The sequence below is a fragment of the Chlorocebus sabaeus genome, chromosome 17 (genome assembly GCF_047675955.1).
Source record: "Chlorocebus sabaeus isolate Y175 chromosome 17, mChlSab1.0.hap1, whole genome shotgun sequence".
NCBI classification, from domain to species: Eukaryota; Metazoa; Chordata; class Mammalia; order Primates; family Cercopithecidae; genus Chlorocebus; species Chlorocebus sabaeus.
The window spans coordinates 70,184,530-70,206,398 of record NC_132920.1 but is presented as its reverse complement, the minus strand read 5'-3'; the positions used below and the strand labels follow the sequence as shown (position 1 = coordinate 70,206,398).

General features: G+C 37.5%; 1 protein-coding gene across 10 annotated transcripts in view; it reads right to left on the bottom strand.

The window, feature by feature from the left end:
• The window catches only part of FAM135A (family with sequence similarity 135 member A), a 132,014-nt gene that overhangs the window by 105,380 nt on the left and 4,765 nt on the right, over nt 1-21,869 (bottom strand). For 7 of the 10 annotated variants that reach the window (XM_037987125.2, XM_008013588.3, XM_037987132.2 and 4 more), the window contains exons 3-5: nt 12,473-12,566; nt 10,599-10,714; nt 479-558 (exon numbers count right to left, since the gene is read on the bottom strand). In XM_037987125.2, coding sequence (XP_037843053.2) covers nt 479-558; nt 10,599-10,675 — 157 coding nt within the window. In that variant the 5' untranslated portion in view covers nt 10,676-10,714; nt 12,473-12,566. Of the gene's footprint in view, nt 1-478; nt 559-10,598; nt 10,715-12,294; nt 12,435-12,472; nt 12,567-21,869 lie in introns of those variants that run through there. The other 3 variants (XM_037987126.2, XM_037987130.2, XM_073006123.1) reach the window with 2 other exon arrangements.

Below are 21,869 nucleotides of genomic sequence, written 5' to 3'. Positions count from 1 at the left end.
GCTGCTGTAACATGTCTATTTCATACCTTCCTACATTGCCTTTTCGCTTTGTTTCATAATTAGAGAACCTAATCCAGAAAAAAAAACTGGTTTAAAAAATGTCCTCAAAATGCATACCATAAAACTTTATCATAAAACACCTTTATAATCATAAGTCAAATTACATGTTCCCATTTACTGTGTATCTTTGTACATTGCCTCTTACATGATATAATGGATACCAATCCTACGTTTGTTTTCATGAAACTTTAATATACATTCTTTGATGTGCTCATTGTAAGAAATCTAAGAAGGAGACAGAGTATCTATAATGAAGTCTGTTTTACTGAGGCCCCAAATATATTTCTTATAATGGTTATCATAATGATGTTATTTGGTATCTTATATCTGTAATGAGAAAAAAATTTATGAAAAGTTACTGACGATTATAATGTTGTTTCAGATTACTTTTTAAATTTGAACATATTCCTTGGCTTACCTGTTGCATGTAACAAACTAGCTTCTACTCTGTGGGGAATTCTTGATGGAATTTTCATAGAAGCACGAATCTGGTAAAAACTAAAGCAAAATAAACAAGGAAGTTATTTCAAAACATATTTAAAAATATGGAATGCCCCAACTTCCACATTTGTATCTGTATTAAAATAATAAAGTTGACCTAATTATATCAGTCTCCCATAACATAATACTATTGTTGGAAAAAAAAAAAAAATCAGGCTTACATATCAAATGTAAGCATGGCATAAAACCAAAAGAGAAACCCAGTATATATAAAGATAAATGAAAGAAACAGATACAATACATACAATATTTTTTATTTTATATGTGATAGCAACCTGTGGAATTAGAAAAGCATCTAAGAGCTTCATTGTTTCACTTGGCTTTAAAGGGGCATGATAAAACTCCATAAAGTTAGATGACTTGTTAAGATTAAGATGAGGACTGCTTGAAAACATGAGAAAACTGAGAAAAAAATCGAAGTGGAATCAGCGGGAACCTTGAAACCAGGGGAGAGCAAAGTTTTCTAGGAACTCTTCAACTTTCCATGTTGAAGGTTTTGACTAAAGATCAAGCAAAATATTGCTATTTTAAAATATATAGGTATACGATATAAAGGCAAATTAATACTAAACAGTGGTAGACGCTTCATTTTAAACTTCCTAAGCACAGAGACCATGTCTTATTCATAGCGTACATTCACAATCCTTGGTTTACACACAGTTAAGTGTTCAATATGTGTTTGCTAAAATTTGGAGACATTTAAATAAAACTCTGCATTTATCTGACATCATTTTTCACAGACACAGAAAACACAATACTAAAATTTGTATGGGACCACAAAATACTCTGAATAGTCAAAGCAATCTTGAGCAAAAAGAACAAAGTGGCCAGATGTGGTGGCTCATGCCTGTAATTCCAACACTGTGGGAGGCCAAGGCAGGCGGATCACTTGAGGTCAGGAGTTCAAGACCTGCCTGGCCAACATGGCAAAACTCCATCTCTAACAAAAAGACAAAAAATTAGCCAGGCGTGGTGGCATGTGCCTGTGGTCCCAGCTACTAGGGAGGTTGAGTCATGAGAATTGCTTGAATCCAGGAGGCGGAGTTTGCAGTGAGCTGAGATCACACCACTGCACTCCAGCTTGAGAGACAGAGTGAGATTCTGACTAAAAAAAAAAAAAAAAAAAAAGGGTCACACTCCCTGAGTTCAAAATATCTTTCCAAGCAATTGTAATCAAAACAGCATGGTACTGGCATAAAGACAAACACATCAACCAATGCAACAGGACAGAATTCCAGAAATAAACCCACACATTTACAGTCAGTTGGTTTTTGACAAAGGTGCCAAGAATACACAATGAAGAAAGGACAGTTTCTTCAATAAATGGTGTGGGGAAAACTGGATATCCTCAGGCAGAAGAGTGAAATTAGATCCTTATCTCATACCATATAAAAAATCAACTCAAATGGATTAAAGACTTATACATAAGACCTGAAACTGCAAAACTATTAGAAGAAAACACAAGGGGAAAGCTCTATTACATTGTTCTGAGCTATGATTTCTTGGATATAACCCCAAAAGCCCAGGCAACAAAAGCAAACATAGACAAATAAGATTACGCCAAATTAAAAAGCTTCTGCAGAGCAAAAGAAACAATTAACAGACTGAAGAAACAACCCACAGATTGGGAAAAAAATATTTGCAAACCAAAAAATATTTGCAAACTATACATCTGATAAGGAACTAATATCCAAAATATATAAGGAATTCAAACAACTCAACTTCAAGAAAACAAATAACCAAATTAAAAAATGGGCAAAGTGCATGAATAAACATTTCTCAAAAGAAGACATATGAATGGCTAACAGATATGTAAAAATGTTCAACATCTGTATTTATCAGGGAAATACAAATCAACACCATGAGAATCACCCACATCCATTGGAATGGCTATTATCAAAAAGAAAACAGAAAAGATAGTCTTGGTGAGGATGTGGAGAAAAAGGAACCACTGCACACTGTTGGTGAGAATGTAGACTAGCACAGCCGTTACGGAAAATATTATGGAGGTTCCTCAAAAAACTAAAAATAGAGTTACCATATAATCCAGCAATTCCACTACTTGGTATATATTTAAAGAACTGAAATCAGTATATTAGAAAGATATCTGCTCCCCCGTGTTCACTGCAGAATTATTCACAATAGCTAAGATAATGGAAGCAACTGTAGTGTTTATCAATGGATGATAAATGAATGGCAAATGTAGTATATATACACAACAGAATACTACACATAGCCTTAAAAAATAAGAACATTCTGTCATTTGCAACAACATGAATGAACCTGGAGGGCATTACGTGAAGAGAAATAAGCCAGGCACAGAAAGACGAATAATGTATGATGTCACTTATATACAGACTCTAAAACTCTTGAACTCATAGAAGCAGAGAGTAGAATGGTATTTACCAGAGGCTGGGACTGCAGGGGGTGGGAAAAGAGGAGATGTTGGTCAAACAGTACAAAGTTGCAGTTGGACAGGAGTAATATGTTTTAGTGATCTATTGCACTGCATGGTAACCACAGTTAATAATAATGTACATCTCAAAATCCCTAGAAGGATAGATTTAAAATGTTCTCACTACAAAAAAAAAAGTAGGTGAAGTGATATGTTAATTAGCTTGATTTAATACACACATCGAAACATTACATTGTACTCCATATATACAATTTTTAAATTGTCAAAAAAATTTTTAAAACATGAAAAGAAAGCCACCTCTCTGTTAGAATGTATCAGGGAAAGTCCATTCTATATTAACCATTTTGAGGGAAGAAACCATATCTAAATATTCCATACCAATGGTCAACAGCTTTCTTAAAGGGCTTGACAATATATTTTTACTTTGTGGGCCATAGTCTCTGCTGTGACTACTCATTTCTACTGCTGAGCAAAAGCAGCCATAAACTAAGTAAATGCACGTGGCTGGGTTTGGCTCAGTATCAAGCCAGATTTGGTCCAAAGGCTGTAGCTTTCCCACCCCTGTTTATGTATTCCCACAATTAGCACCATGATAGTATCTCACCTAACATTAGATGAAAAAATATGTCTTTAGTTGATGAATATGCACACTATGAATTATTAGATTTGATTCCTAATTAGATTTTCTGGTAATAATTATGTTTTTAAAATAGAAATTAATGGAAGGATAAAAAACAGAAAAAGCAAAATACTTTTAAAACAGCCTATCATAAAAATATGTGATCACTGATTTTGCAGAATTTTATAAGATGCTATGTCAATAAAGTGTTAAAAAAATTTTTTAATCCCCACATTTAATATATACTACTAGAACACCATATAGTAATTTATATTCCCTGAATGCCATTTGTTCATCACTTATTGAAGATCTATGTGATAGGTGTTAGAAATACAGGGAAAGAAACACTAAAAGCAAATATACACATTATTTTAAATAAAGTTCATCTGATATTTATGAAAGCAGTCTACTATTGTAAATACATTTTTTATTAAAATTATTGCGACTTTAAAAGGTATAAAATTTTTTAGATAAATAATTTTTTTTCTTTTATTCTTTTTCTTATGGAGACAGGTCTCACTCTGTCACCCAGGCTGGAGTGCAGTGGTACAACCATGGCTCACTGCAGCCTCGACCTCCTGGGCTTAAGCAATCCTCCCATCTCAGCCTCCCGAGTAGCTGGAACCACAGGCATGCCTGGTTATCTTATCTTTTCCCTTCCCTCCCCTCCCCTCCCCTCCCCTCCCCTCCCCTCCCCTCCCCTTCCCTTTCTTTCTTTCCTTCCTTCTTTCCTTCTTTCTTTCTTTCTTTGTTTTCTGAGACAGAGTCTCACTCTGTCACCCAGGCTGGAGTGCAGTGGCACAATCTCTGCTCAGTGCAACCTTCACCACTCAGGTTCAAGCAATTCTCATGCCGCAGCCCCTGGAGTAGCTGGGATTACACGCGTGTACCACCAAGCCCGGCTAATTTTTGTATTTTTAGGAGAGACAGGTTTCACTATATTGGCCAGGCTAGTCTCAAACTCCTGACCTCAAGTGATCCACCTGCTTCCCTTCCAAAGCGCTGGGATTACAGGTGTGAGCCACTGCACCCAGCCCCAAAATTTTAAATGTGGATGAGTTAATTATTTAAAAAAAATATGAAGTAAGAGATAAAAAAAATTCAAAAATCAAAGAATAAAACACTTCCATGTTAAGAGCTGTGGTCGGCTAGGTTAATGCCAGGTAAAGTATAAAAAGTATATCTGTAAAAGTATTGAAGAGCTCACAAGATAGTATGGAATTACTACGGAAAATTTAAAGGAAAGCAAAATCATAGTGAATTAGGCAAAGCAATTAAACTGCTTTTGTTCTGAGGCCATCTGTTGATATATTCCAGCAAACCTTAATTGAGAAGAAAACTGAGATGAAAAAGACCAATCAACCAACAGAAAGATGAAAAAAAAGGTATGATTAAACAGTTCATAGAAAAAGAAATGCAAATGACTCTAAATATACAAAAAGAGTTCAATTTCACTTATAGCTTAAAAAACTATAAATTTTCACTACAAAAATATATCCATTCTCAACTATCAGAATGACAGAAATCCAACAATCTAACAAAATATAGTCACTCTTCATTCAACAACAGGGATACATTCTGAGAAATGTATCCTTAGATTGATTTCCTCACTGTGTGAACCATGTAGTGTACTTACACAAACCTGCTGATGATACTACACGGGCAGACTATACCATATAGCCCATTGCTGCTAGGCTACAAATCTGCACCATGTTACTATACTGCAAACTGCAGGCAGTTATAACACAATAGTAGGTATCTGTGTATCTAAACATAGAAAAAGTAATGTATCACACTACGAGGTTACCAAAGCTACTACCATCACGAGGTGATGGGAATTTTCCAGCTCCATTACAATCTTATTGGACTACTGTCATATTTGCGGTCTGTCACTGACCAAAATGCAGTTAAATGGCGCATGGGTGTAATATGCTGGCAAGCCTGTGGGTAAACAGGAATTCTACCACAGCACTAGTGAGATCACAAAATGGCACAACCCCATATGGAATGTAATTTGGCAAAAAAAGAGCAAAAACAGGTGTCATTTATCCTTTGCCTCAACAGCCCACTTTTAAGAAGATATCCCAAAGATAGTATGGCAAAAATATTAAATGATATATGCAGATTGTAGTATTAGTTGCAACAGCAATTGCAATATTGTAGTATTAACTGCAATTGGAAAATGTAAGATAAAAACAAAACGTCCGATGGGGGACTGGTTGAATAAACTATGGTACAACTATACAATGGTGTAAAATGCAGTTGTAAAAAGGAATGTGACATATCTCTTAGATTTTTGTAAATTTAAACTTGGTGGGTTAAGCTAAAGGTTTGATTATGTACTTCCTACAGCATTATATCAAAGGACATATAATGTCTGGTTGTCTCTTTTTTTTGTGATATGATGGATTCAGGTGTTACCACCCGAATGTTAATCACTCACACTTAGAGGAGTGACCTCTGAGATACACTTTTAAACAACAAAAGCAGGGTACAGAGTGTATGTATCCTATGCTACCTTTGTGTAAGATGGAAGGGTGTGACTATATATTTATTTGCCTCTATTTTCAAATGAAAAAAAATAAAAGGATATGCCAAAAACTAATAAAAACAAAATGGTTACCTATGGGATGAGGAGACAGAAGGTACAGGGATCAAAACGAGATCTATCTCAATATAGTGGACTTTACAGAGTTTTGATTTTGGACCCATGTAAATTTTTTATATAATTATAAAACAAAGAAAATGTCAATCTCTAAACAACCCTGAAACAAATAAATGTAATGTATGTCTACTTGATTGTAATTCCACAGAGAATTACGTCAAGTGATTTTTAAAACAGTATTTTGACTGCCTATTCCTCATGGGATATATCTTGGCAAAAAAAAAAAGAATCATGAAGAAATTTTCAATATTTATGGTCTTGGTGGTAATGCTGTATTATTTTGAAACTATTCTACACAGAAATGTCCACACACATACATAAAGTAAGTAATGATCTACATTACTAGGAACAAAGATTTTCTCTATAAGTAAAAAGAGACACAAACATAAAATTAAAAAAGTAAAATCCTTGTAAACTTAAACTAGAATTGGAAATATCAGTATACATTAATCATCTATTTTTCTTTTAAAAATGTATTTGTGGTCGAGCATGGTGACTCATGCCTGTAACTCCAGCACTTTGGGAGGCCAAGGCAGGTGGATCATGAGGTCAGGAGTACGAGACCAGCCTGGCCAACATGGTGAAACTCCATCTCTACTAAAAATACAAAAATTAGCCAGGCGTGGTGGCCGGCACCTATAATCCCAGCTACTCCGGAGGCTGAGGCAGGAGAATCGCTTGAACCCAGGAGGCGGAGGTTGCAGTGACCTGAGACCGTGCCAGTACACTCTAGCCTGGGCGACAGAGTGAGACTCCATCTCAAAAAAAATAAAAATAAAAAACAAAGTGTTTGCTAATGCTGTTAACTGAAAGGACTTAGAAGAAATGATCCCAAAATGTGTGCCTTCAGTGTATACATTATGATTTCTAAGTACTATTTCCTAATAAAAGGAACCAGGACTCCTTGGCTAACTCCAGGTCTGGATCAAAGAATGTACAAGAGTCTGCAACACCTATATCATAATAGAAAACAAGAAAACTATCAAACACTGCTTAGACTGTCCTGTGGGAAATTCACAGAAACCAAACTGAAAGGCTCCCTCTAAGCATCAGAAAGGATAGTGACACAATATTTTTTTTCTTTTTCTTTTTTTTTTTTTTTTTGAGGCAGGCTCTCACTTTGTCACCCAGACTGGAGTGCAGTGGTGCAAGCTCAGCTTATGGCAACCTCTGCCTCTGAGTCTCAAGCAATTCTCCTGTCTCAGCCTCCCAAGTAGCTGGGATTACAGGCGTGTGCCACTGGCTAATTTTTATATTTTTAGTAGAGAAAGGGTTTTCACAATGTTGGCCAGGCTGGTCTTAAATTCCTGACCTCAGGTGATCCACCTGCCTCAGCCTCCCAAAGTGCTGGGATTACAGACGTGAGCCACCGTGCCTGGCTGATAGTGACACAATATTATCAGTAAATATGTTGAAAATCCATGAGTTCATATCAGCACAAAATAAAAAGTGATTATACGTGCAATACGCTACAGCAACAGCAAAATAGTCTGAAAACAAATAACTAAGGAGAAGTAATAAAACATTTATTATGTCTTTTCTGTGTAAACTATATGTCAGAATAACCAAATAATGAGGCAAAATTCTTCACAGAATTCCAGGTAATAAATGTATAAGGAATAACAGAATTTGGATATCTCCATTTTTTTTTTTTTTTTGAGACAGAGTTTTGCTCTTATTGCCTAGGGTGGAGTCCAATGGTGCAATCTCGGCTCACTGCAACCTCTGCCTACCAGGTTCAAGTGATTCTTCTGCTTCAGATTCCTGAATAGCTGGGATTACAGCCCAGCTGATTTTTTGTATTTTTAGTAGAGATGGGGTTTCACCATGTTGGCCAGGCTGGTTTTGAACTTCTGACCTCAGGTGGTCTGCCCGCCTCAGCCTCTCAAAGTGCTGGGATTACAAGTGTGAGCCACCGCGCCCAGCCCTGGATATCTCCATTTTATAACCCCTAGTAAAATAATGACTCTAGGTAAAGATCATCAATGGGTACCATCAATTAAGTGATATGGAACTGTTTAATGGGTCCATGAGGTTGATAAAATACCTGAATCAATCATATCACAAAAAAGAGAAAGTCAGAAATTACATGTCCTCTGATGCAATGCAATAGGAAGTACATAGCATCACTTGAAGATTTGTCTCAAAAACTCTTGGAATTTAATCAATCCTTTAGATTAAACCATCAATTATAAATTTTGGAAAACATAAGAGACATAGTGACTAAATGCAAGCTATGAATTTTGGGGTGAATATTGATTCAAACAAATAATTAAGAACACACTTATGAGATGACTGAGCACCCATGTACACTGGATTATTTGATATCAATTATTTTAAACATTCATTTAAGTACAATAATGATTTTACAAATATGTTAAAAACAAAAGTCCTTCTCTGTTGGAGATACATACTGAAAAAACAGTTGGGGGGAACAACAGGTGAAATAGGAAGAAAAAACTTTGGTAACTGAGGCTAGCTGACAGCTGTGTGTTTACTATACTTTTATGTTTGAAACTTTTCATTAAAGAAACAAAAGTAAGCCCTAGATTGGTAATGACCTAAGAACCTGGCAAAGGCAAATGTCCCCTTGAAGAATAAGCCTGAAATACTGGCAAAGATCAGAACATGAAACAAAAGAGTATAGGAGAGCAAATGAAGAGAGGACATAGAAAATACAAAATAAGAAAGAATGAATATAATCACAAATAAATCAGCCATTACATTAAATATAAATAGATTAAATGTTCCACTTAAAACACAAAAAATGCCCTAGAAAATGAAAATGAAAAATATAAATCCCATTACATGTTGTTTGCAACTAATATATTATACAAGGAAAGAGAAAGGCTGAAAGTGAAAGAATGGAAAAAGATGTATCTTGTAAATATTAACTAAAAGAAAGCTGACGTTATAATATTAATATTAGATAAAATAGTTCAAAGCAAAAAGCTACTAGGATATAAATAGTGTCTTTTCATAATGATAAAAGGTTCAACTAACTACAATAGTCCCCCCTTACACTCAGGTGATAAACTCCAAGACCACCAGTGGAAGCCTGAAACCTCAGATAGTACTGACAAAGAAATGGTGGCAGTATATGATTAAGAAAAGTAATAATAGTTACAGGTATTCAATTAACTGTTCTATAGTAATCCAGATAAATAAAGAACAAAGTACTACTTTCTTCTGTAATTCTTCTAGAAAATATCCAATTTCCTAAATATTCTTTAAAAAAAATGTTTTTTTAAATTTTTCTTGAGATGGAGTCTTGCTCTGTCGCCCAGGCTGTAGTGCACTGGTTCAATCTTGGCTTACTGCAACCTCCGTCTCTTGGGTTCAAGTGATTCTCCTGCCTAAGACTCCTAAGTCGCTGGGATTACAGGCATGCACCACCACATCTGGCTAATTTTTGTATTTTTAGTAGAGATAGGGTTTCACCATGTTGGCCAGGTTGGTCTCCAACTCCTGACCTCTGGTGATCCACCCGCCTCGGCCTCCCAAAGTGCTAGGATTACAGGGTGAGCCACCATGCCTGGCCCCTAAATATTCTTAAAAACAACACGTTCATTCTATTTCCAACACTTGATTCATGTGGCTGTACTGAATCATACTGTTCTCTTCTACAAATACGATCTTTCACTTTATCCTTTGCCTATCCAAGTCTTAGCTATACTTTGATCTTATCCCTCCATAATGCCTTTTCTAACATACTGAATCAGAAATATGTCTTTCTGTTGATTCCTAGAGCACCTCTTATATACACTTACTGATCTTAGCCAAAAGGTCAAGAAGTTATTAAATTGCTTTATAGGTACTACTGATAAAGACTACTGTTACAGTGTTTTTGTGAAACAGTGAAAAGATGAAAACAAATGAAACACCCAACAGTGGGTGACTGTTAAATTATAACATGTTACAGTGTAATAGTTAATAATTAAAAACGATATTATAAAACTACATTCACTGATATAGAAAAATCAAGTGAAATAAGCTTCATCACGTATGTTTTGTATTTCTGTTTAGTTGTTTTGTATGGATGCCTTATTTTTTCCCAATATATTATAAGATTTTAAAGAGCAAAAATTAGACCTTATACATTTACATTAAAGTCCTCTCAAGGCTCACTACAAATTCATAAACACAGGTTCAGTATATCCAGCATTATCATTAAATTCATGTATCTATTTGATAAATAAAATTTATGTGAGAAAATAATTACTTGAATATAGTTCATTGCTTTCCTTATATATGCTGGAATAAAAACATGTAATTAAATTTAAATTTAAACTGTACATTTTATGTAAAATATATCATTTTCATAGTAAAATACATACCCTCTCTGAAACAAATCCACATTGTAGAACTTGTTTAGCTCCACAGAGAATTCTACCATTGCTTGAACTTCAGTCATTTTTAATTTATACCCAGAAGACTATTCTGATAACAGCACCTTTGTTAAGGAAAGGGAAAAAAAATCATGAGAAGCATAACAAAAATGCCAACTTATAAAAATATTATTATTTATATGTATTTTAGAATATGATATATAGGCAGAAAATGAAAACAAATTATTTTCATGTACTTAACAACCTAACCCAACTAAATAGCACCAGAATGCATACTTACTAAAGTTGCACTATTCTCTATAATTTAAGATTGTCCTGTCAGAATGCTTTTTCTAAGATTGCTTCCCTTGATGACATTTATGCGATAATACAACATATTGCTAAAAGAAACTCAACTTTATCTCTTATAGATAGTAACTTTTTAAAATAATGAAGATACCTAACTATTCTCTTCTTATGCTACATTGCACATATAAGTAACTCCAGAGTCCAAAAAAAGAATTAACACTCTTCAATCCCCAGTTAAGCCCATGAAAGGTTTTTAAGAAAAAAATTCTTAAATCACTTTTCACTTTTAAATTTTTTCCTTTATTAACAAATTCTAAAGTATTCAACTGCAAAGAAGTTAAAAAAAAAAAAAGAAAGAAACTAGACAAGCACAAATAGAAAACATTCACAATTCCATCCACTGAAATACATACTTTGGTATGTTCTTCATGTGTGTGCATTTGTAAAATTTTTTAATAATAGTGGGATCAAACCACATGTACATTTTATCATCTGCTTATTTCACTTAATTATTCAGTCAACACATATGTCTACATACGTAGTTTTACAACATTATTTTTAATTATTATTATTATTTTTTTGAGACAGAGTCTTGCTCTGTCACCCTGGCTGGAGAGCAGTGGCACTATCACGGCTTACTGCAACCGGGGTTTAAGCCATTCTCCTGCTTCAGCCTTCCGAGTAGCTGGGACTATAGGTGTGCGCCACCACGCCCAGCTAATTTTTGTACTTTTAGTAGAGACAGGGTTTTGCCATGTTGGCTGGGCTGTTCTTGAACTCCTGGCCTAAAGTGATCTGCTCACTTCGGCCTCCCAAAGTGCTGGGATTACAGGCATGAGCCACCACGCCCGGCCATTAATTGTTAACTATGACACTGGGAATACATTATAATTAAACAATCCCCTATTGTTGAGTGATTTCAGTAGTTTCCATTTTTTCACTATTTAAAAACAAATTATAACAATCATCCTTATCAACAGTACATATTTTAAAAATAACTTCTTGGGCTGTTAAGTAAGATAAGTGTAAAAAGCAGTTTAGAGTAAGAAAGTGCTGGAAGATAATTCTTCACAAACCTCTCATGTTTCTGCATGTCTCACAAGCTGAGACATAGACGGCCTTTGTTCCAGACTATCTTTTCAAGGATGTTTGTATAGTGAACAATCTTAGAAGCCAGAGATAGTGTCTTATACTAGAACAAAGGGCAGATTTGTTTACTGTTCTGTATAAGAGAGATAAAGCCTCCCTCCGAGGAAAAAAGTCAGGCAGGTTTATTGTCCATTCTAAAAGACTCAGGTTCCCCAAATTAAGGGTTCTTCTCCTGTAACACAACCTACTCACATACAGGTGTCACCTGGTACTCTAGCTAGTGCTATAAGCATAAACCATCTTTCACCTTGATCCATGAGTCTCATGTCCTGCCAACATCCATGGCACTGTGGCAGACTAACTTGTTAGCTTGCAAGTGGGGTAAAATATCAGACTCTTCCCAATTCTTGAATCAGTTCTTCATAGAAATTTGGCAAATATTTGAATCTATTAAGAATCAAGTGCAAAAAAAGTTATATTCTTACCTCTGCTGATCAAAGCCTCATTTTAAATATTATTAAGTAACCAATCTTGTACTTCCAGTTACTGATTCCCGTTGTTAAAAATATACTGTTCCCCCTATGAGGAAAAAAAGTAACATCTCAAACAAAATAGTAGACGTAAAAAAGTCTATCTTAAGGAAACCTATGTTTTGTTAGTTACTATTTTCAATTTATATAAAAGATATATGTCCTTTGAAGGCTTATAAGTTTTAGAGATTTTTTTCATTCACAATTTCAATATCAACATTAACTATGACATCTCTATTAAGGATACACTTACGTATAATCCAAAGTGCAATAACAAATAGAGTACTTTCTTAGTTTAGTAGGAACCGTTGTGAATACCCAAAACCTTAAAAGCTCATTAATTTTTAAGAGGTGGAACTCACCATTTTAAAGTAACTCCTTAAGTAGGCAATTTCTGAAATTTCATGCATATGTATGTGTATGTATGCATATATGTATGTATGTGTGTATAAAGAATTATTTAAAATATTTTGATACAATGATTGCTTCAATGTGCTATGGCTAGGTTTCCTCACATTTCAAATACTGATTAAATTTTTTAAAAATCTATCTTTGTCCCTGGTATAATTATTTTAGGTACTAAAAATGTTGGAATAAAGACCATGTTCACTCTTTGACACAGTTTTTCTTCTCTCCATCATAAAGATGTAGACTTTACCAGGACCCATAACTGCTATTTTAAACTTGAATAATCACATCAAAAGATTTTATGGTAACTATTTCTAAGATCAAACAATGCTATCTTTATATAAGATATTCCCCATTTTGTGGAAATGAGGTCGAAAATAGCTTCTCCTGTACATATATTCTTGTGTGCAGGGTTTAGATTATGTTCTGGTTTTGATTCTGAGTAAAGTTTGGCCAAGTCTCTATACTGTAATTTACTCAGGTATAAAATGGGTATTCGTTCATTCAAACATTTACTGAACAACTACTATAGGATAGGAATTGTAGTAAGTATGAGGTATAGCTAAGTTCTTGATCTCAGAAGTTAACTAGCCATCAGGAAGAGGTATACTCTCTCTCTCCCCCCACTTCCCCCTGTGTGTGTGTAATATATATAGTAATATATAATATATATGAATAGCATAATGCTTAAAACATATATATGTGTTATATATATGAATAGTATAATGCTTAAAATATAGGTTTGGGATTTGGGTCCAGCTAGCACCCATACCACCTCTCAGTAAGTTAGTCTTTTCCTTAATATAGAAATTAGTATCAGAATTAAGAACTGCGATAACAAAATCCTAAAACGTGGCACTGATAGGTGACAAAGTGCTAGCAGCCCTCTCTCAGTGCCTCCTCGGCCTCAGCGTCTACTCTGGTGCCGCTTGAGGGCCCTTCAGCCTGCTGAGGCACTGCGAGCCCCTCTCTGGGCTGGCTGAGGCCAGAGCCCCCTCCCTCTGCTTGCCAGGACCTGTGGAGGGAGAGGCGCAGGTGGGAACTGGGGCTGCATGCTGGGCTCATGGGGCCAGTGTGAATTCTGGCGGGCGTGGACGTGGGCTTGGCGGCCGCGCGCGCACACACACACAGAGGGGCCAGCCGGCGCCGCCAGGCCAGGGCAGTGAAGGGCTTAGCACCCAGGCCAGCAGCTGCGGTGCCATGGGCAGATGGGCAGGGCTCAGGACCTGCAGCCCACCGTGTCTGAGCTCCTCCCCCTGCGGTGGGTTCCCCCAGGGCCTGAGCCTCCCTGACGGGTGCCACCCCCTGCTCCCTGGCGCCTGGTCCCATGGACAGCCCAAGGCTGAAGAGTGCAGGCGCAGCTCTGGACTGGCGGGCAGCTCCGCCTGCAGCCCTGGTGTGGGATCCACTGGGTGAAGCCTTGCGCTCCTAAACTGGATGGGGACTTGGAGAACTTTATAGCCCGAGGATCGTATGTGCACCCATCAGCACTCTGTGTCTAGCTCAGGGTTTGTGAATCCACCAATTGGTACTCTGTATCTAGCTAACTAGCACTCTGTGACTCTGTGTCTAGCCCAAGGATTGTATATGTACCAATCAGCACTCTGTCAAATCGGACCAATCAGCTCTCTGTAAAATGGACCAATCAGCAGGATGTGGGTGGGTCCAGATAAGTGGATAAAAGCAGGCTGCCGGAGTCAGCCAGCAGCAACCCTATCGAGTCCTGTTCCACACTGTGGAAGCTTTGTTCTTTCACTCTTTGCAATAAATCTTGCTGCTGCTCACTCTTTGGGTCCACGCTGCCGTTATGACCTGTAACACTCACTACAAAGGTCTGCAGCTTCACTCCTGAAGTCAGAGAGACCACGAACCCACTGGGAAGAACGAATACCTCCAGACACGCTGCCTTTAAGAGCTGTAACACTCACCACAAAGATCTGCAGCTTCACTCCTGACAGTGAGACCACAAACCCACCAGAAGGAAGAAGCTACAGACACATCTGAACGTCTGAAGGAACAAGCTCTGGACACCCCATCTTTAAGAACTGTAACTCTCACCGCAAGGGTCCATGGCTTCATTCTTGAAGTCAGCGAGACCAAGAACCCACCAATTCCGGACACAGTACTAGCTTAGTAATTAGATACCAGTCAAAAGGAAAACATCTACTATGATACTAATAACTACTCTTACGTGGAAATAAAACAACTGATTAAACTGTTGGCTACAATAATCTGCAAAACTAGTGCCCATAAAAAGCCCACAGCCCCAGAAAAAGTAGATGAAAAATGCCACAATACTGGGTGTTGGTGGTTCTTTGCCATGTTTACTCAAGCAAGAATTGGCTAGTTTGTAAGCAAAGATGGAAAGAAATAAGGCCGCTTAAATGCGGGGCCTTGCAGCCAATACCCCATATCAGGTTCAGTGCCTTGCTCAAAGGAATTCTTGACAAAACCAAGGGATCCAGCTCTGCAGTTAAGATTAGATTAAGGATGCTGCCATCCCACCAATGCTTGTTGTTTCGAATAATTTTAAGACAGTGATCATTAAAATGAGGTACGAGGATGTACTTCATTAAAATGAAGCCATCAAAAGATGTTGGGTGCATAGACAGAAATAAATAAGGCAGGCTTAAGAACCACATCCAGAAAACAACTTTGGTGTAGTTACTGGCACAGAGAACTGAATGGAGAGAAACGTGTAAGAATCCTATTATGTTTCTGACAGAACAGTATTTGTCAAATAAATCATAAGCTAGGGTGCAAAAGCTTGTGACTGTGTAACCTGCAAGCTGGCAAACCTGCAGGAGCAAGAAGCAGGCTATGAAAACTGCATAGCCTTCAAAGTGGGCAAACTTTCAACATCAACTTCAGATGTGGCCACAGAGGTTAATGTAAGGAAGAAACACCCAGACAGCAAAGACAGAGATCTTAATGCAATGAATATTGGCATTCATTCTTACCAGAAAGCAGAACTAAGGATATTAATGCACTGTGAGGATCTTCATCATTCTCATGCAAAGAGCTTTCTCATTGTTTATTTTCCCAAATGGGAGATTTTATTACTGGTTTCCTGTTTCTGATCCACCATCATATGCTGGGTATGTGTGGGAGGGATGGAGGAGTAGATAATTGTAATTTGTTTATAGGTCGCTGGACTTGCAGATCTGAAAGCACTGTGCCTCTCAGTGAGCTTGGATTAATGCAACTAGTGGATGGTACTATGGGTTGTCTCCCTTAAGGAAGAAATGTAGGAATATTATCAATAGGTAGAATGAAAACCAAAGTGGCAGACTGTGGTAGACTGCTTGTCACGTCTGTTTTCCCTTCTTCTTAGCCAAATGGTCACCCAGCCTGGGACTATATTTTCCAACCTCCCTTGATGTCAAGTGATCCTATCCATGGAATGTAAACTGAAGAGAAACATGTAATACCTGCCGTACTTGTTTAAAAGGAAATTCTTTGCTCTGGACTTCATCTGCTTCCCTTTTTCTTACAGGCTGGAATACCAACTTGACAGTGTCCCTAGTTTTGATCACATAGATTAGGACCAAGTCCTCAAGAACGGTAAAGCAAAAAGATGGACAAATTGTGGATTACTGAATGTCTTCCCTACCTAGACTGCTCAGACTTTTATGTCTCGTAACTTTTTGTTACAGCAGCTATACCTACTCTACCCTAAATAATATATTCCCCCTCTTCAGGCTATTTTCAAAAAACCAGTTTTTGTCTCTCTTCTCTGTTCCAAACCCTCTGTGGCTTCAAATCTTATTGTCTTAAAATGGTTTATAAAATTATATGATGTAATCTGAATCTTCTCTGACTTCATCTCCTACAATTCTCCCCACTCCCATCATACTTACTTCCTTTTTACTCTTTGAAAACATGAAATATATTCCTGCCTCAGGGTCTCTGCACTTTTGTTCCCTGGAACACTCTTCTCTCCAGATATCCACAGGACTCACTCCTTCGCTTCCCTCTGGCCTTGACTCAAATACCAGCTTCCTGGCTAGGCCTTTTCTGACTGTACTATCAAAAATATTAATTCTCTATTCCTGGCATACCATATCTCTTTAGTCCTTTACTTTTTCCTCAGCACTTATCTCCACCTAACATACTAAATATTTTACTTATTAGTCTTTAATATTTCTGATTCATTAAAATGAATGTTCCATGAAGGCAGGCCATTCTGACTACTCTGTTCACTGCTGTATTCCCATTGCCTGGCACACCATACTCAACTTAATATTTAAGGAACAATAAATTAGTATTAAAGATTCCATAAATAGTAACTATTATTACCTGTCTCCTATTGAAACTCAACCAACTTGGAGAAAGGAATTATTGCATTGATATACTGAAAGCAGAAATATGCATGAACAAATTTTGGTGATAAAATTCCTTTATCAGTGTAAGTTCAAGGCCTGTTTGCAGTTTCTTCCACCCTTACTCTTGTATCCTGCTGTGCTTTTTATTCTACTGTTGCTGCTTAATTTCCTTTAATATACCTCCTCTGTATTGACTATCCCCTAAATAGAAACATACATGTACAGATATATACATAACGATGCTGATAAATCTGTTTTCCACTACCTCCCCTCTGCCTAAAAGAAGAAATATTTTTATTTTTGTGGTAGAAGAAAAAATACAAAGACGGGACTAAAGGAAAAGGAGAGCAAGCAAAAGAGAGGGAAAAAAAATTCAGAGAACTGTTGGATTCAAAGGGGATCTGTCTGATTCTCTTCTTATAAACTACTTGTTTTCCAGCTATAGGGAGCAATGGCTACTTAGCTCCAGTCAGTCCTTGCTGGCATAACACTATCGGGGTCTTCTAAGTTTTCAAGAGGTAGTTGGAAGTCTTTTTTGTCCCTAAAGGTAAAATCTCTTTAATTTTATATGCCACCAACTAGTTGTAAAAACAAAACAAACTGTGTATTTCAAACAAAATTCAGCAACAGAGCAAATTCATTCTGTGTGCTAACAGTGCAAAATCTCTGGCTTACACAGATTCTTAACGCCACACAGGAACCAAAAAAACTCAGGTCTGTCCTCTCAAGAAGTTTGCAGAAAGAGCTTTTTTCCTTTTACCTAGATGATGCATGGCAGATTCTCCATTGCAAGGAACTCTCTGTACCTACCAGAAGCTAAGAGTTTCATGACCCTCCTGCACAGTCTGCTGGCTGGTTTGGAACCTGTTACTTTAAACCTATGCCTTTGAAATTATTGGAATCAGCTGACTTACCTGAGATTGAATTGTTCATTTTGTTCTACTGGCCCTGGCAAAGTGGCATAAAACTGAAATCATCTGGAGGTCTATTCAAATGGGGCTCCTTACTGGGTCATATCCTAGGTCACTAAGAGAGAATCCAGCCAAGTAAACTACAAATACCAATCCAAAAAAACCTAGAGGGGGATCCTAAACAGGAAATGACTCTGAAACTAAGTGAGAAACTTATGTGAAAAGCCCTTAGAGACAAGAAGGCATCTGATTTCTCTGTCAATCAAACCTGATAGGGTGAACAATCTGAAACTACCTTATTAATATCTTGGGGAAAGTTAGCTTACTCTCAAAGAAACAAACTTATGGATTAATCTGAAAGACATTCTTGGTCCTCTAGAGCTGCTCTGTCCAACATGGTGGCCATTGTAACATGTGTCCACTGAACAAGTGAAATGTGACTACTGTGACTGAAAAACTGAATTTTAATTTTATTTAATTTTAAATTAATTTAAATTAAAATCCAAACACAGAAGCAGTGTAAAATATTTTTCCATTAAACATAGCTTTATTGTTTTGATGAGATTACATTTTACCTTAATTGTTAAAAATGTAGAACACTAAAAAAAAGTAGTGTGGGCCAGGCATGGTGGCTCACACCTACAATCCCAGCACTTTGGGAGGCTGAGACAGGCAGACTGCTTGAGCTCAGGAGTTCGAGACCAGCCTGGGCAACATGGCAAAACCCTGTCTCTAAATAAAATACAAAGATTAGCTGGGTGTGGTAGTGTACACTTGTGATCCTAGCTACTCGGAAAGCTGAGGTGGGAGAACTGCTTAAGCCCAGGAGGTTGAGGCTGCAGTGAGCTGAGATCATGCCACATGCTCCAGCCTGGGCGATGCAGCAAGACTCTGTCTCCAAAAAAAAAAAAAAAGTAGTGTGTGCTGAGGCATGCTGTAAGTATAAAGTATACAAAGAATTTCAAAGACTTAGTACAAAAAAACACACAAATATTTCATTAATATGTTTTTAAAATACTTGTCGCATCTTGAAATAATGTTTTGGAAATATGGATTAAATTATTATTAAAATTAATTTTACTTGTTTATTTTTAATTTTTCAAATGTGGTTATCAGAAAAATTTAAATTATACATCTCACATATTTCTACTGGATAGCATAGTCTAGGAATACCAGGCCATCCCTTTAACTGCTGGAGTGTATAGTTAACTCCTTCAAATATAGTACTAGGTACATAAAACCATACAAAGTTTCTAAGACAGGGATCTTCGCTCCCATTAGCTCAGCTGAGTTACATCCAATATCCACAAAGGAGAGTCCAGGCATAGATATCTGGAAAAATGTGGGAGATGTTCCTGCACTATCCATAGTGATCCTAAAAAATTAACTATCTTGTACATAGTCAGAATTCATGAGCACTTCAGAACCTAAAAGAGGAAATGGACACATCCGAAACTAAGAGTCACAGCTCAGAGGTCCCTCAAGATGGACTGGAAACCACAGGGAATGATCAGATTCTCTCACAGAAATCATGGAACAGCCTTGACTCCTGAATTATGAACCCACAGATGCCCTGAGGATGTTCTTTCTCCTAAGCTAGACGGTAAAAAAGTTGAACAAATTGGAGATTCCAGACACTCCCCTTTGTCACTCTAAGGAAAAAAGGTACTACTTCCATAAACTATGGTGACAACAGCTCCAGTTTCTTAATTCTACTTCCAAGTTAGCATGCATGAAACAAATGGGTTCAAAGCCCCTAATACTGATAATCTGAATAAAGATGCCCAAAAGATACCACATAAGGCAAAAGCAGCCTACAGACCGACTTAAAAATCCTTAAAAATCCCTTAGGCCTCACGTTGGCAACGAATATATCACTCTCATTAAGCACAATATATTCAGACTTTTTCCTTTAGCTTTAAGAAAAATTTGATTTCTTCACCTGAACACCAGAGAATGTAGTAAACTTGGATTCAGGGGCCATGTCGTACAAAAAATATACATACTTTGAAATGTTCACTCAATTTAATGAGAGGCTCCCATTAAGAGAGACATATGAGAACTGATACCAAATAAAGGAACAGCAGATTCACACACAATTAGATGAGGGGCTCACACTACGACAATATGTGGGAACTGAGACTGACATTCCAGATCTGAGACCAACCGAGGGAAAAACATGTAATCGGTATACTATTTAATTAAATTCAAGTTTGCTAAACAGAAATATGATGGGAACACAGAGATGTTCTAAATCTAGAAGGAGGTTAATGCAGTACATTTAATACTAGGTAGTCTAATTTTGCATTGATGTTCTTGGGCCTTCTCTAAAGGAATAAGCAGGAAGCCCAAAACAGAAATACTTTTTGTTTTTTTTGAGATGAAGTCTCGCTCTGTCACCCAGGCTGGATTGCAGTGGCACGATCTCGGCTCACTGCAACCTCTGCCTCCAGGGTTCAAGTGATTCTCCTGCCTCAGCCTCCTGAGCAGCTGGGACTACAGGCGTGCGCCACCAAGCCCAGATAATTTTTGTATTTTTAGTAGAGACGGGGTTTCATCATATTGGTCAGGCTGGTCTTGAACTCCTGACCTTGTGATCTGCCTGCCTCGGCCTCCCAAAGTGCTGGGATTACAGGCATGAGCCACCATACCTGGCCAAAACAGGAATACTCTTAGAAATCTTGAGAATGCTATTCTCTTGTGAATAACAAAATATTATTGTAACAGTCATGTTCTGTAGCAGATCCAAGGGAGTAGGAAAATGAGTTTCTTGGCTGAAGGTACACCTAGCCGCCATCTTTCCTAAATCCCAGTCACCTATAGCACAGAACTCCAATCAACATAAGCACTGGGCCTTACGGTCTTTGAGCTAATCTTGACCAAGTCAGACCATACAGCAGTAAACTGCAAACAATCAGCCAGTGACATGTGGATTAGTCTCGCATCCCTAAACATGCTACATGGTGTAAATTCTGGCCACCTGAATTGGTTAGGTCTGCATTGGTTTGGTTCAGTCTGAATATCTGAGTTATAGTCATATTTCTTGATTTACATTCAATTTCCTTCTTGATTGGCTGATGCCCTGACCTCCTGCCCATCTTTGTAAACTCCCTCTTGCAGGGACTAAACATGCTCAGTCACTGGATTACATCCCTGCTCTAAAATGACCAAGTCAGGCTGGGCACGGTGGCTCATGCCTGTAATTCCAGCACTTTGGAAGGCTGAGGCGGGTGGATCACCTGCGGTCACGAGTTCAAGACCAGCCTGGCCAACATAGCGAAACCCTGTCTCTACTAAAAATAAGGAAATTAGCTGGGTGTGGTGGCACGCGCCTGTAATCCCAGCTACCTTAGGAAGCTGAGGCAGGACAATCACTCAAACCCTTGAGGCGGAGGCTGCAGTGAGCTGAGATCATACCACTGCACTCTAGCCTGGGTAACAAAGCAGACTCCGTCTCAATACTAAATAAATAAATAAATTAATTAATTAAATAAAATGACCAAGCCAGCTGTCACTTGCCTCACTCTGTAGAGCATCATCACTCATGACCTCCTTTTGCCCCACAATCATTCACATACACAACTTTCGTCACAAACACTATCTCATTTTAAAAAGTGATTCACAGCACAGGTGAGCTTATCAGAATCATTACACTAAAGGGCACAGGTAAGGAAAATCCCTTGTCTAGAAACTTTTGCAGCCACTCCT